This window comes from Vicia villosa, linkage group LG5, assembly GCF_029867415.1.
Source record: "Vicia villosa cultivar HV-30 ecotype Madison, WI linkage group LG5, Vvil1.0, whole genome shotgun sequence".
Lineage (NCBI taxonomy): Eukaryota > Viridiplantae > Streptophyta > Magnoliopsida > Fabales > Fabaceae > Vicia > Vicia villosa.
Window position 1 is genome coordinate 110,844,524 of NC_081184.1, and position 16,743 is coordinate 110,861,266.

The 16,743-nt window shown below is 37.1% G+C and overlaps 1 protein-coding gene across 1 annotated transcript; it reads right to left on the minus strand.

Moving 5' to 3' along the window:
* Positions 1-4,581: 4,581 nt before the first annotated feature.
* Positions 4,582-16,234, minus strand: LOC131605161 (uncharacterized). The gene is made up of 3 exons (XM_058877552.1): positions 14,896-16,234; positions 14,416-14,826; positions 4,582-4,721 (listed from the first exon to the last, which is right to left on the minus strand). Exons 1-3 carry the CDS (start codon positions 16,232-16,234, stop codon positions 4,582-4,584), a joined length of 1,890 nt encoding a protein of 629 aa, XP_058733535.1.
* Between the last annotated feature and the right edge of the window lie 509 nt (positions 16,235-16,743).

A 16,743-nucleotide genomic window follows, 5' to 3' on the forward strand; every position in this document is an offset into this window, starting at 1 on the left:
CTAGCATCAAATAACTTAAGACTTTTACCTTGAAGACTAGCATGGATCTTGATTGATTAAGATAGAACCATGAATTTATATTGATAAACTTAGTGCTCAATTAATCTCCAAAAAATCACTTGCACGCATTGGTCATTTGTGTTCAATATCACTTTCAAATATTTTTTTTTCATGTTTGAACCATGTTAAATCATTTTCAAATATAATTTTTGTATTGCGTTTGAACCATGTTAAATCACTTTCAAATATAATTTATTGACTTGGATAAATCAATAGATGTTGCATTAGGTTGGTTCGAATTTCTAATTTTTTCAAACATTCAGTTATTGGTAAATTGTGGCATTTTGACTGGCCGTAACAACACAAAAACCGCAACAATTTACAACATTCTGAAACAATATTTCTAAATTTGAAATTTGAAAAATGTTGCAAACTTGTTAAGTCAAGTGACCCGTTTTAACTGCCTTAAGAAGTAGTGAACATAATTTAAAATTATGTTTTTTTCATGAACCATTGTTATTTTAAACTATTGCAAACCTTCATGAAAATGTCTAAAACTTTACCATGTTTCATAGAGGTATTGTGCACTTATAAATACACAAAATTTCAAATTATAAATCACCTATTCCATTGCAAATTAACATCATATTATTCACTCAAAATTTCAAACAAGTGTTTTATTCTTAATACTTCATTAAAAAATTTCTGCACATATTTTAATAACATTCCAGAAAATTCATATCATTCTTATAAACACTTGAGCAATTCTCATTAACTTTATTTAATCAAAATAATTTCTTAATTTGGTTGTAATTCCTTATTGTCCATGATTGTTGGAAACAAGAGAGTAGAAAGGAAAGGATTATTTTCTCGTTCTACTTGTTTGATTTGTTCCTTGCTATCCAGGATTGTTGGAAGCAAGAGAGTTGAGTTTGAGAGGATTGTTCTTATTTCAACTTGGGTAATTACAAGAGGATTGTTCTTGGTGATTGTGTTGGTCTTGTATAAGTCCTAACAATAGTAAAATCTCTTTCGTGTTGAAAGGGGACTGGAGTACTCTCAGATTGTGAGGGGAACTAGGATGCATCCTTGTGTTATTTACTTTTTCGCATTTACCGCTTTCACAAATCATAACCAGAAAAGAAAGTAACACATCTCAAAACTCTAGCACCAAACTAGAAAAATAAAAATAAAAACTTGAATCTCAAAACCATAATTTTTTAAAGTACCTAATTTACCCCCTCTTAGGCGCACTCTTGAACTTACACATGAAGGTGTGAAGAAAACACAATAAATGGGGGTTTGAATTGGGTTTTTCACTTTTTGATACATTCTCGTTTCTAAACATGGTTATGTTAAGTGATGTTTTGAAAACAGTGCGGAAGCATAAACAGTAATGTAAAGCATAAGAGTAAAGAACACATGATATATCCTGGTTCACTTGAGAAATCCTCAAGCTAGTTCAGTCCACCCTACCAAGGTGATTTTGCCTTGAACTCAAGGTCTTAATCAACTATAATCAAACTGATTAAAATTCGACGGGCAACCTCCGGTGACTGAAAACCTTGCACGGGCAACCACCGGTGACTGACAACGTTGCACGGGAAACCGCCTGTGATTGCTCCTGACCTAATCAGTCCTTTGAGGAACACAATATCTTCCTAAATCTTCTGACCAACAAGTCCTTTAGAATAATTGTAAAATATCTTCCTAAAGCTTCTGAGAAACTGGTCCTTTAGAAGGAACAAACAACTGTTTGTTTTTCACAATGTTTGTTTACAATAAAAGCTTCTACACAAGCAAATGTAAACACAATTAAGTACATCGGAAGATCCTAATACACACTAAGAATATTACATTGTATTGTAGCGTGATGTGTGGTCTCTTTTTCTTCAAGTAGCTTCTTCACGGACAACAACCCAAAGCACTTAAATCTCTTACATCTTCTTCTTTTTAAGTTTATGACAACTTTGTTGATCTTGATGTTGCAAAGAGAAGAATGTCTTCGTCTTGATTCTTCTGAGAACATTTTGGACAACATCCCTTGTTCTTCATACTTTAATGATCACCTCAGAGCACGATATTCATATTGTGGATTTGTAATTGAAAAGCTTAAATGATCCTCTTATAATCAACAACATGATGCAAAAGCCATTTGAAGACAGTTGTTCTTGTTGTTGTTCTACTGTTTGTTGGTTTGGTTATATTCTGATAATGAAAACACCAACAACAATAAAGTATATGATCTTATTATTTTATAGCCAAAGAAAATAGAGTCGTTGAAGAGCAGTTGGCTATTGAAAAAAAAAAGAGTCGTTACACAATGATTTAGAATAGTAGCGTCTGTTTGTCCTTTTCCATACATCAAGCTAATGGAGAGGTAGTGGGATAAAGCTTATACGTATTGTGTACTTATCATTGTTAACGGTAACATTTATCTTCTCATCTTCAGAGACTTCTGATGGTTAAATGCTGAAGCATGAGTATAGTTGTTACACTTGAGTCTTCACATGATTAAGTCTTCAGAACTTGTTTGCTTCTTCAATATGCTTGCGACTTATGTCCTACATAGTAACTCGTAAAAGATCTTCAGCGCACATCTTGATAGTGTTTGTTTGATCTGTTAACTTCGATAAACATGTTCTTACACAGAAAAAAACATCAGAACACAAAATAGTTATTTCACAAATACTCCATTGTTATCATCAAAACTCAGAGATATATTGCAGAACCAAATTTTGTTCTTACTACACATAGCATCCTCACACGTAGCCCCATGATGGCCACTCAATTAGCTTACTTTTACTTCTATCAGGCACTCGCATACACACTATACGCTTATTATTGACTTGTGATCAGGACTATTCATCATGTTTACTTCCTTCACCAATCAAATCCAACACTTTTCATTTAATCAAGTTGACTCGCTTGTGAACCGATTTGATGGTCCTAAGGGAGAGTCAACGTTGACTCTCTTGAGTTGACCTCTCATTTGCCAGCCTTGGACCTGACTCAATTTCTTTTTACACTACCTTTGTTTTACCGACCCAACACAATTTACACCCTCTGACCATGCACTTATTTTTTATTTATTTTCCATTTTTGTTTTTATTTTCACCTTATTTTTATTTACATTTGTTGTTTTTATTTCCATTTTATGTAGTTTTTTAATTTAATTACCTTATCTTGTTGATTAGATTAATTTATTTTATTAGGTTAATTGGTTTTAATTAATCTAGTTTTAATATGTTTTGGATTAATTTAGTTTATTTTAGTCTTCTAAAATATTAAAATACAAAAACATGCATTTAAATTTCCTCATCAGTCAATTGAAAATAGTTCATGACTTGTACATAATCAAAACTATTTTTATAGTCCAATTAAATTCAACATTTTTTACAAATAATTGGAGGGGTGGATGTACATCCACACTTTCCTTGAATAACTGATTGGTTGGCGTATGCCGTATCGTTCGGTCATTTAAATTAAAATACCTTAAAATCAAATCAACACACCAAATCAATTATTTTATGCCTTCGTGCGTCTAAATCACTTTCTTAACTTAAAAACAACCAACACATACTTATTTTCTATCCTGAACTACGACGCTTTGAATTTTCCATTGCACCTGGGAATACGTATGTACACGATTTTGAAATCTTTACGAGCACACTAACAAAAAACTATTTGTTTCATTCATATAACTCATTTCCAGTAAATAAAATAAAGGCATGCATTAAGAAAGAAACACACATTTAGGCGGACATTCAAACCTAGCTATCTGAAAGATTCCCGTTGAGTACAACGAATGTGTGGGGTAATAATTCCTTCCCCTCGCATAACCAACCCACAAATGCGTATTTGGTTTCAATGACCATCTTATCCTTCTTTCTTAGGGTTTTACCGTTCTTTTCCTTTCCTTAGGAATAAATAAAATTCGGTAGCAACTATGTGTCTATTTCCAGCGTTTAGACTATTTTTGCATAGCGATAGATGCATGTAAACTTTCTTGTTCGGGACACAAGTAGGGGTGTTCGTGGGCTGGTTTGGTTCGGTTTCAAGAGAATATGATGTCCAAATTGATAAAAAGTATATGATTAGTTTATGTTGAATTTGCATATTTTTACGATAAAGCCCAAACTGAACCAAATTGAGGAACATCGAGTTGGTTTGGGGTTGGATTGAGCTAATACATTACAAATAAATGTGCAAAAATGTTTTTAAACAATATCTATTTTAAATCAAATAATTTTTCATAATGATATAAAATCCCTAATTTGTTCGTTTCTACGTATAGCTTTTGAATATCACAAATGGTGTTTCATTTTTTTCTTCTTGAAGTCGAATACCGTATACTACTTTCCATGACAACGATGATATAAATTATACGAATTAAATATGGTTGATCTAGGTAGACAGGCTTGTAGGTAGAATTTTAGAAATATATTGCCCAAACCAATTAACATCAGATTTCATTGGTTTTGTTCGATTTTTGCCCAAACTAAAAAATGTTCAACCCAAATACAATGGTTTGGTTTGGATTACAGTTTGATTTTGATTTTCTCGAACTAATGAACACCCTTAGACACAAGGCTCTAAGATGATGTCTTCTTCGTCATCGGTGTTTGAAAAATCCAACTCCTCCATGCATTTCGACTCATAGCACAACACCTCTTTGCTAAAAGAGTTGATGTGAAGAACCATTATAACCTTAACAGAACCTGATGAAGAAGACACCGAATTAGTGTCACTATTTAGAGAATCACTATTAAAAGTCATGTCGAATACTTCCCTAACCACGAAATCCTAATCCACCTTTCCAGTGAAACATTTCGACATTTTTGCACACTGTTTCCACAACTCATACCTCTTAGCCACGTTGACAGGTGATATCATCGCCCCTTTATCGTCACACTCACAAATTATGGCCGTGAAAAATAAATAAAAATAAATAAATGGTCGAACAAAAAATAAAAGAATACTTCACCATACCTGAGTAAACGAAAGAGCAGGCTTCGGGCTTCGACATTTAAAAGGAAAATCGGAAAAAAAAATTCAAGGGTTTTGGAATGAGATGAGGATGAATTCATTGACAATTGAAGTCAAGGCCTGATATACGCTGATAAAAGTAAAACAAAAGTCACCTAGGGAAGGCGTGTAAAACCTATTATTAGGTTAGCAATCATATGTCCTAGAAAATGGCATAAGTTCCTATAGATTATAATCATGATGCAACACTTAAAATCCTTGAACACGAAAGCGAAAGGGATTGTAACATCACACGATATGGCCACTAATATCCCGTATAAAGATATCCTAGACAGACTCATTCGATAATTTGGCGGTATATTTGCCCCCTTTCGGATTCGTGTTTGGGAGACTGTGTACATCTCGAAATTTGGCAGTGTAAACACTAAACCCTTAAGCGATTCGTGTAACACCCTTCTAAACCCCCACGAAAATTAAAATAAAATCAGAGTAAACATAAAGCAAGGGTGCCACAATTAATAAAAATAATGAAAAACCATAAGTCGTTCGTCATGTTTTATTAGGAACGATTCACAAAATTATCAAAATACATCATCGACACAACGGAATTTCATTCAACGGTATCGTAAGACATCACCAAAACATAAACCAAATGATACATAATCCAAAACAATAAAATAGAGTATCATAAGTAACTCTTAAGTCTATCGTTCCCCAGTGTTACAAATCAGAGCATGACTCAACACGGACTACGGACTAGCCTATGAGCTATCCTCACCAAAACAAGATGCCGCTACTCCTTAATCTGAAAATATCAACGTGTAAGGGTGAGTCTCATTCGAAATTAATAAGTATTATACAGTCATAAGTAATAAAACATCATAGCATTAACATTCACCCAATCTCAACATGTATTCAGATTTTATAACAACGGATCACACACCAAAATCAAACACATCACCAAGTATAATACACAACCATTTGATCATACTATATTATCATGCACATGAACGACTAACACTATGCATGTGGTACCATACATGGGCTAGACCCATCCAACTGATCTTTCATCATCTAGATACAATCCAACCGGCACAAATTCCACACAATGGGAATTATGCCCACCATTTGATCTACAACATCACCGGGATCCATCACCAAAATGCATATGAATGAATGTACACATATGTCATACTTATAACATCATTGATCCGATGCTTCGCATCGTCTCATTACAACTCACTGCCTCATCACCAATAAGCATGCACATGTATTAACAATCATTTAGTTATATCACATATAATCATGTCAAAACAACACCCAAATCAAAATGAAATCCAAGTGGCTACACCACCTCAACAACACATTGTTACATTCACACATATATGTACACAATGCATTAGTCCATTCATTAAATTAAATCTAAATTTAAAATAAAATAGGGCCACTGCCCATTTCATCAATTCATCACATAAAGCTTTAAATTAGCTTCGCAACGCTCAAAACGGCGCTCAAAACGGATGTACGGTTTGAAAGTTATGCCCCTCAGAAAATTTGTCAAAAATTGGATGTTATGCGTCGACGCAAACCCCCTTCAGGTCGACGCATTGGATTTCCTGTCCCCCTCGGGTATGCGCACGCTGACCCTATAGGTCGACGCATACTGTCACTCAGGTCGACGTAAACTGATACTTAGGTCGACGCATCTGATGCTTAGGTCGAGGCATTCTTCACAGATGCATAATTTTTCTGCGATTTTAACATATTTCTTCTCCCAATTTCATCCAAATCGCACCAAAACAGTCTCATACCAAAAACATCATCAGATAACATATTATAATACAAATATAACACGTTTTAGAAGTCATTTAACACCAAACTATTCATCAAATTCATCAATTGCATCAATTCAACATTAACAACCTAAATCCCCAAAAACCCCAAAAACCAAAACATGCAATCGAACCAAACAACAATCCTAATCAGTTCACTACCCCTGTAATACGGTGAACTGACTTTTTTATCGAAATGTACGGTTAAGCATGAGTCGCCACCGACTTTTATTTTATCCAAATTAATCAGAAAGGCTAAAAGAACAGGAAAAACCTTTTAAATAAAAAACTGAGTTCGGGGGGTAATTATGCAATGTATGAATATGTTTATGATTTATGATGTATGACTATGCTATTTGATACATCTTGATTGAGAAGATGGATCTCCATGTCATTGTAATTTTGATGTTTGATCTTATCTTGTAGATGCTCAGCTGGGGATTTATGATCTCTGCTTGGGGATGATCGGTAACTTGATGTATCCTGATTGGGGGTTAGAGATATTAATAAGCCATGTTGGAGAAGAGCAAAGTGTTGGAGATGTAGTGTTGGAGATGTAAACTATGTTGGGGAGCCATGTCTTTGTCGGGACGAGAGCATTTGAAGATGTCTTCTTAATGATTACTCTGTGGGGATATGATCTTGTGAACTCAGCTCTATGAGGAGACATGAGTGTCTTGGAAGTTGCCCCCAGTATTATAGTAACTACCATTTCTGGATTTGATTAGGACACCCCTCTGAGTATTGATTAAGATGTCTGACTGGACTTGCATATATTTGCCCCTGCTAGTAGGAACTTTAGAAAGATTCGCCTCGCGAGGACTTTATGAGGTGTGCACTATGGGCGACATGCCCCTAGTACTTAGTATGATGCCCCTGACTGGTCGGGCGGTAGCTTCAGACCCATTTGGGAGCCTGCCCCTGATTGTTTTGGCATCCTTGAAAGATTCTCGGAATCTTGACTTGATTGCCCCAGATTGGTTGGGCAAAACGTGTTATGCCCCTTGTATATGTAAGAGACATGGCTTCTTGGAGTAATATTGTCTGTCGGGATAACTTTCAGTCATTAGTTGTACCCTGTGCAAATTCTTTCTGTTGCTAACATTTGAAATTATGTAGCAGAATATGTTTAATAATGAATTCATGAGATGCAATGCATACGTCTGTCTTGAGTTTTTGAAAAACATTAAAATTGGAGATGTAAAATCATGATATTTATAAAAACATGATGTTTGTAAAAAACAGGATATCAACCTAGCATTTGTAGTAAACCTTAAGGAGTCGGGATACCTTTTTGGTGACAGTATGCTTTCGAACTAACCATGATTCAATTAGGACTTTCAAGGGTTGTAACGTGGCTTGGTTCACGGTTTAAGAAACAAAGGATAAAGGCTCAAAATTTGATTGTACCCACCCCTCTTCGTGATGATCTTCAGTCCTAAGCTTAGTTAATTCAACTTATGCAATCAGGTTCCAAGAGACTTTTGGATTTGCACCGTTGATAACGATGATGGTTCACCAACAAAGAGAACTTTTGAGATGGCAGTCACTTCTTCCTTTTGGTAGTCACAACATTGTGTTGTTCAGGAATTTTATTGACTTCTCTTTTTCATCTTTTTGATGTCCCTAACTTTTGCCTGAACTGTCTATTTTGAGCTTACAGTCAGCGGGATGCCTTGATTTTTGCCTAAGTCTTCTTTTTTATTTTTGACTTAGCAGGCTTTCTTTGTATATATGTTTTTCATTTTTTTTGAAAGATATTGACTGCCTTGCTTAATGATTGATGAACCATCATTGGCTTTTGATTGACCTCTCCAACACTTCTTTGATGTGTGCGGATGAACGCTGGTGATTGAAACCTTTGTTGAAAGGTATACTGAATGATTCTCTTAAAATAGAATGCACAGCCAAATTAACTGCGAACTACCCTGCCCCAGGTTATGATCAAGGGTTTTAATTAGTACAAGAAAGAAACTTCTACTTCTTAGGCTCAACGGGGTTGACGAGGGATTAACATCCTTATATCTCCACTGTTTAGGAATTGAAACAATGCCTGTACATCGTCAGCATAGTCCCCTCAAAAGCATACTGTATGAGGTTGCGGTATCGTTTTCGTCATCCTCCCTTAAAAGGTTTACAGCTTAGCAGGAGTTGAATGTCACAAAACACATGCAAAGTAAAGACATAATTTAAAATGAGTGATAGCGAAATAATTAATTCAGGACAAGCATATGCAATGCACTGATGATGATTATTAAAACAGATAATGTCTATTATGAGTCAAATGTTTAAACAAACAAAAAAGAAACTTGCAAATGAAAGTAGATCTAATGATCCAAAAGTTCGTCCGTCTAGACGTCAATCAGTCTTGTCATGACTAGGCGTGGAAGCGGTGATCACCACAGGAGTTTCAGGAGGGTTGAATTTGATTTCTCTATCATTGATCAGATTTTGAATCTTATTCTTCAATGTCCAGCAATGGTTTTTGTAATGTCTTGGAATGTTGAAATGATACGCGCACCTTGCATTGAGTTTATAGCCAGAGGTGTTAGAATTCTTAGGAGCATCCCTCAGAGTAATCAATCTGATCTTCAAGAGATATTGTAATGTTTGAGCCGACGACATATTGATCTTTGTGAATTGTCGCCTAGGTGCATCTGACTTGTGTCTTTATTGTGGAACTGGTGTAGAGATCAGAATTGTCCCCACAGATTGGTTGTGTTCATTGCGACCTTTCCGATTATACACAGCATTAGTCAGGTGAGGCTCCTTAGGTGAATTGAAGTCAATGATCCTGTCATTAATGAGGTCTTGAATCTTGTGCTTTAATTGCCAACAGTCCTCTGTATCATGACCAGGACTATTCGAATGATAAGCACATCTCGCATGGTACTTATACCCAGGAGTGGGATTGGTAGGAAATGAATATGGAGGTAAAAGAGTTATCAAGTTCTGATTGAGCAGTTGTTGGAGAACTTGAGACAACAGTATATGTAATGGAGTAAATGACCGCTTAGGCTTGGATCTCTGATTATCTTGACCACCTTGATGCTTATGTTGACTCTTCTCCTTCTCGATCAGAAGTGCCTTTAATTCTTCTTGCCCCTTGGCCAAGTTAAGGATCAAAGCTTGGAATTCAGCATTCTGAGCTTGGAGATTTTTGACAGATTGTTTGAGATCCATTTTCTTGCTGAAATAAACAGTGAGGTCGGATGAGAGATCTATTGTAAGAAACCTGTTATGCGATTTTATGAATGCAAATGCAACATTTTCAAGGATCTTTAGGCATTTAGTTAGCAACATTAGAAAATTATTTGGTTGCATCTTTGTCTGAAGAATTCTGACTTTTGTCTTTGAATGTCTTTCTTTGAGAATCAAGCTCACCATATCGAGTGGGTCATCGCCTCTAATTCGGGATACTTCTGAATTTGAAGGTACATGGCTAGAGGAAAATAAATCCTCTTGCCCCTTGATAGGTACGGAGTCTCTGAATTGGAAGGCATGTGGCTAGAGGAAAATAACTCCTCTTGCCCCTAGATAGGTATTCAGTCCTTGATAAGAGCACCTGAAATTGCACGCCCTAAATTCCTAAGATCCTTGAAAGGGTTAGTTAATTATGTTATGCTTATGATGTCATGATGCCATGATGTTATGCGAATACAGTTCATTAGACTTAGTGTGAGATAGTAAGGACAAACAAATCCTTTCAACAAAACCTGCGAGGAAACGAAGGTTAGTAGCAAACACAAACAAGTCACGCAAGTCACACAAGTCACACAATTCACACAGTTTCCTTAGGCTCGGCTTGCATGGAGTTTAGATCATGTGAGATACCCTTCCCCAAAGGTATTTCTAAGGGTAAGGATGATATCAGCAACGGGTTCTACGAGTTATCCAGAATTGTCAGCCCTTCTAAAGCACCCTCGGACATGATACATTCGCATCATGCAATGATACTTTGAGAAAGAACCTATCTGAATTGTAGCATCGGGTAGCGACTAGTTCTCAACATTTGTCAAGAGTAGTCCCCCCGCTACGTTCCTAAAGGCCAAGATGGGTTAAGGGTAACTAAAGGTCCTTGAGCTCCGGCGCACCCACAGACACATACATAGACCCCCCCTCATTTGAGAAAGGTGTGCATATGCTATGGAGTCCTAACTCAAGTGTGAACTTCATATTGACTCATCTCCCACATATGTGAAAGAGGTCGCCATGACTATGCCACTCCTAATCTTAAGTGTTCTTGAATCCGGGTATAGGATTCGTCCTTCAGTTATTCCCGAAACAGCCCTGAAAAAATAAAGCAAGCAAAGCAAACAATAGAAAACAATTAAGTGAATCCTAAACTTTTAAGGTAACTCCTCTTTTATTCGAAAATCCCCACCAGAGTCGCCAGTTCTCAAAATCTTTCAAAGGTCTTTCCTTGATGAACCATGATCAATTCTTGATCAAATGGTGAATGAAACTTCAATATGAGGATGTTGACAAAAAAATCAAGAGTTTTGACTGTATTTTGACCATAGTTGACTTTTAGGTCAAACCAGTCGACTGTTGACTTTCTGAGCAATTGAGTGATCAATCTTTTGAATTGAGACCTGAAATTTGTCATGGAGGTAGTTTGAAACATCATAAACCATATGGAATGCCTTGGAGCCTTTGGTTCATTGATTTTCCCTCAGAACAGCAAAACCCTAATTCTTTGAGCCTTGTTTAGGAGAGGATGTCTTTGAGCCTTGTACCTTGATTTGAATTTGAACAAGGGAAATAGTATGGGCAAATTTTGGGGTATGAGAACCCCTGATTATATAATAATCACTAACCCAAAGAGTCCCCCCTTACCTCTTGAGTCGAAACTTCGAAGGTCCTCTTCTTTCTCTTCTTCTCCTTTTTACGTATCTTCTCTATTTCTCAGACTTGCTCTTTTGCTTCTAACTTCCTTCTTTTCCAATTTCCCTTATTTTATGAAAAATAGAAAATGTCTCAATAAGGCTTACATAGTTAACACCTCCCCTTTTGCTAACCACTATACTAAGCCCAATTGTTTATTTCTACCATATTTCTCAATAATTTACCAAAATGCCAATTAATCCAATTAAATAATTTAAAATCTAATTAAATTAAATAATGGAAAATATGGGGTGTTACACTTCGCGCCTTGGGCCTCCCGCTTCGGGGGACTGTGTATATTTCAAAATTTGACAGTATAAACAAGACACTCTTAAGTGCTTCGCCCCTTAGGCCTCACGCTTGGGGGTTGTTTACACCTCAGAATTTGGTGGTATAAACATGAAACCTTAAAGCGTTTTGCCCCTTTGGACCTCACGCTTAAGGACTGTGTACATCCCGAAATATGGTGGGGTTCATGTTAAGTAAATGCAAATTGTGGGCCTGATTTTCTAAAGGTCAACCTAAGGCGTGTAAATGTCACGTCACATCACGCCTTTATGAATAGTAAAAGTGTGACGCCAACACACTTAAAATATGTTCCCAAAACACACGACTCGCCGACATCAATATTGATGACCATTGATGAGCATTTAAGTCATTTATACCCCCTACACCAAGGGAATGAATTATATAATAAAAGAGACTCTGAAAGAGAAAAGGACAAGCCTAATCGAATATAGACAAGTCACCTCCATCTTATAAACCTATTTGACCAAATCTTAAAGAGTTATCCAATTGGGAAAAAAGGCTTAACATGTAATTACCTAACCATTTTTTAATCTATATCTATAGACATTAGGAAAATTTTTGCACAAAATAAACTAGAAAGAGTTTATATGACAAACTTTTGAGAAGGTCATGACCTAATCTTCTCTCATTTTTGTGAATTATATTTTCATTTTTATGATATAGCCTTCATTAAAAAAAAATCGGACACTTTATAAGAAAAAAATCCAAATAACCATGTTTAAAAAATTTTTTACCCAAAAAATCAGTTTTTCAGGAAAATTACATGTATGATCAGGTTTGGGAGGTGGCCTACACGTAGGAGCCACCTCCCGTGGCGCCAACACCCAAAATCCCCCTTCATATGCGCCACCTGGGGTGGCTTAAAGGTGCAATTTGAATTATCAAGCCACCTTGGGTGGCGCCAATGTCTTATGCTTTTTTTTTTGTGTTTTTATTTTAACATATTTAAAAAATATATATCAAATAAGAAAATAAGATCAGTGAATCAGCTAACATGAGCGTTCATGGAAAAAATTATTTCATTTATTAATTAAAAGGTACATTGAAAATAACCAACAGAAAAAGAAAAACTAAAACATCTAAGAAATTACTACGGTTAAAACAATGTCATTGGGTCCATGCATCATTTGAATGCAATCAATGTCGTATTCCATGTTATCCCAGAAACTTATTGTTGCTCCGGTCACTGCATCGACTCTTGTTTTAAGCCTCTTGATGCTTCTGATCTGTTCGCCGGATTCGTACTCCCCCTCTAAAAAAGTCATGAGAGTCCTCTTGAGTTGCTCGACGGAAGAGATATTCCAAAACATAACCGGCATGGGAGGTTTGACGGGAGAGAATATGACATGTCCGTTCCTTCTGCAATACTCCGGTTCAGGTTCGATACGCCATGTTGATCTCCGGGGCGGCGACTCTGTTGTCCGGTGACATCCATCTGGCCTAATGCGAGACATTGTTGTGTTTGTGTTTGGTGTTTGGTGTTTGTGTTTCTGTGTGTAAACTCAACCCTAGGAACCCCTAATTTATAATAGTAGTGGGTAGAAAAGGAGTACTGTTGCGTACTGTTTACAAGCACGCCTAACTTGTATGATAAATGAAGGCACACTGATCAATGCCTGACTTGATGAGACTAGACGAAAGCATGCGTATTTGACTATCTAAAATACAGACTGAAAGTATGGGTCATGAAGACAGTTTCACTACAAGATAAATACATAACTAGTTGATTTAATAAGAGATAATACAAATACAAATACATAAACAGTCCAAATACAAATACAAATACATAAGCAGTACAAATACAAATACAAAATACAAATGACATACAACTAATTGTTGGTAGAGGTTGATCCACGGTTAGGACAGGTATTTCTATTGTGCCCGACTTCACGACATATGCCACACTTTCGTACCATTTTCTCATGATCCATTTCGGTTCTGATCCGGGTGCTGTTTGGTCGACCTCTTTTCTTTCTCCGCATGTTGTCATTATGCCAAACCACGTCCCCTTCATATGCAGGCCAATAATCCTCCTTTGCCATCACTTGAAATGCATTGTTATACACTCCGAGCAAGGTATCCGCCTTGTAAATGGGAGATAAAAGTGCTAACGGATCTTGGTGCGCATACGAACATGATGCAATTACATGAGAGCATGGCATGCGAAAGGCTTGAAACTTTCCGCAATCGCACCACCCTTCGTCTGTAAGAACCCTGTATTGTTTTCTCGGAAGGCCCTTGTTATGGTCAATTGTTTCTTTAACACTAAAGGTCCGGTTGAATCGGTCGAAAGATGTCACAATGTGGATATTGGCTTTGGCAGATTGCTCTTTCATGAATTTGACGCAGGTTTCGCTGAATACTTGCCCGTATTCTAGAACTGCACTCCAACGCTCACCTCTTCGTGTGAAAAGAGAAGCCATCCTATAGTATGTTGCTTGCACCAAGGCAGTAATCGGAAGGTGTTTAATGCCCTTAAACACTCTATTCATAGACTCCACAAGATTTGTAGTCATGTGCCCCCATCGCTTCCCGTTGTCGTATGATCTGGTCCATTTCTCTCTAGCTAGATTATCTACCCATCTGCCCGCATCTGGATTTGCCGCTACAATTTCATGTCGATAATATTGGAACGTCGGTTGAGTCAATGCATATCCGGCATTGACAAGAGTCTTCCGAAGAGCCTTGTCCTTTATCTCTCGCATGAAATTTTGTGCAATGTGTCGAATACAGTAAACATGCGTTGAAGGTGGGTTTTGCCACCCGTTTGCTGGATTGTTGTACGCACTCTCGATGGAAGCATGTCTGTCTGAAATCAAACAAAGTCCAGGTTAGGGGGCAACGTGTGTCCGAAGATTTCTGAGAAAGAAACCCCAACCTCCAGCAGTTTCTCCTTCCACAAGAGCGAACACAACAGGAAAAATGTTACTATTTCCGTCTTGTGCCACAGCCATCAACAAGGTCCCTTTATATTTTTCGTACAACCAAGTGCCATCTATTTGAAGAATTAGTTTGCAATAAGTAAATCCTTGAACACATGGGCGGAAAGCCCAGAAAAGCCTGTGGAATATCACATTTCCTTGAACGCACGTCCCGTCTGGAGATTGCGCCGGAAGGGTCTCTAAAATAGTAACGGTTCCAGGAGCATAAATTTGAAGCGCATATAAGAAACGTGGGAGTCGTTTGTACGAATCCTCCCAATTTCCATACACAAGTTCGATCGCTTTGGTCTTCGCCAGCCACGCCTTTCTATAAGACGAAGTGTAATTGTAAGTTGCAACGATATGAGAGATTATCGTTTTAACCTTTAACGATGGATCTTTGTCAACTAGAGGCAAGATTTCTTGACATATAATATCATAACTTAGCTTACGGTGATCTTGTGAAACATTTGTGTTAACACACGTGTGATCTTGGGAAATATATCCTATCACCCATAAATCACTTCTCTTCCTGTATGATGCATGCAACCTGAATCCACAATCAGTGTTTCTACACTTAATTTTGTACCTCTCAACGTTGGCGCGATCAACTTTAAAATCAACATTGTTTTCCATATGAAATCTTTTTATGGCCATGATACATGCCTCTTTCGAACGAAATCTGTCTCCTTCTTTTAACCGTGCATCTGTTTGAGTATATGGATCATAGAAAATATCAGTCGATGGTTCATCCCCATCAAAGTTCAAGTTTCTCATGTGCGCTGGAGGCATATGCACTTGATCTGGTGGCACAACAACTTCCGGTTCGTCTTCACTTTCCTCGTTGACAAAGTTATCAATTTCTATTTCCGGTGCTTCTTCTTCTTCATCTACAACGTCGACCTCTGCTTGCTCGTCTTCAAGTGCATCAATGACTTGTGACTCAACCAATTGTATGGGTTGAACTTCTGGTAGAGTAACATACAGTTCTATGCAGTCGTAACCAGAATACTCATGATTGTCGAACATATTCTGCACGTCTTCATCATCTTTGATCTCAACTTTGATAAACTTGACCGGGTTGTCCCCACGAAGAAATCGATATTGGTAAAAAATTTGGAATACACCACCCAGTGCAAGCTTCGTCTCTAATCTCTCTTTGAAGTAACTGGAATTTGCTTTTCTGCTTAAACAAAATCGTGTAACCTCAGTGTTTCTAAACAGAAAACCAACTTCTTCGTTGTCATATGTCTCGCCAAAAACATGAGCGTTGATAATGTATTGTGGAGGGGCCATTGTTGAGTGTGTAGTGAGATGTGTAATGAGTTGTGTTATTTTTCACATTAGAGGCTTCCTTTATGTAGACGAACATTGGGTGAAGTCAATTAGGGTTTATGAATGCACATTGATGGAAAATGAATGCCTGTATCGTCACAGACGTACTGAGTTGATTTGAGGTATGCATGACATTGCTGCACAGTCGACTTGACCAGACACAGCCATACTGAGTTGTGCATACTGTACAATCACATGCGAATAAAGTTGATGGAAAATGAATGCCTGTATCGTCACAGACGTACTGAGTTGATTTGAGGTATGCATGACATTGCTGCACAGTCGACTTGACCAGACACAACCATACTGAGTTGTGCATACTGTACAATCACATGCAAATAAAGTTGATGGAAAATGAATGTCTGTATCGTCAGAGACGTGCACAGTCGAGTTGCGCATACTGTACACTGATTATTTGCGGTGAAACATCAAACGCGAAACCCTAAACCCTAAAAATAAAAAAAAAAATA

Bases quoted from the DNA above. Each gene is read 5' to 3' on its own strand.
- LOC131605161 (XM_058877552.1), bottom strand. From the start codon at position 16,234: ATGGCCCCTCCACAATACATTATCAACGCTCATGTTTTTGGCGAGACA. The intron at 14,827-14,895 runs GTTGGGGTTTCT...GTTTGATTTCAG, and splicing joins GGAAGGAGAAACTGCTGGAG to ACAGACATGCTTCCATCGAG. The intron at 4,722-14,415 runs GTGAGCGTTGGA...CTTCTTCATCAG, and splicing joins TTCTCTTTTCACACGAAGAG to GTTCTGTTAAGGTTATAATG.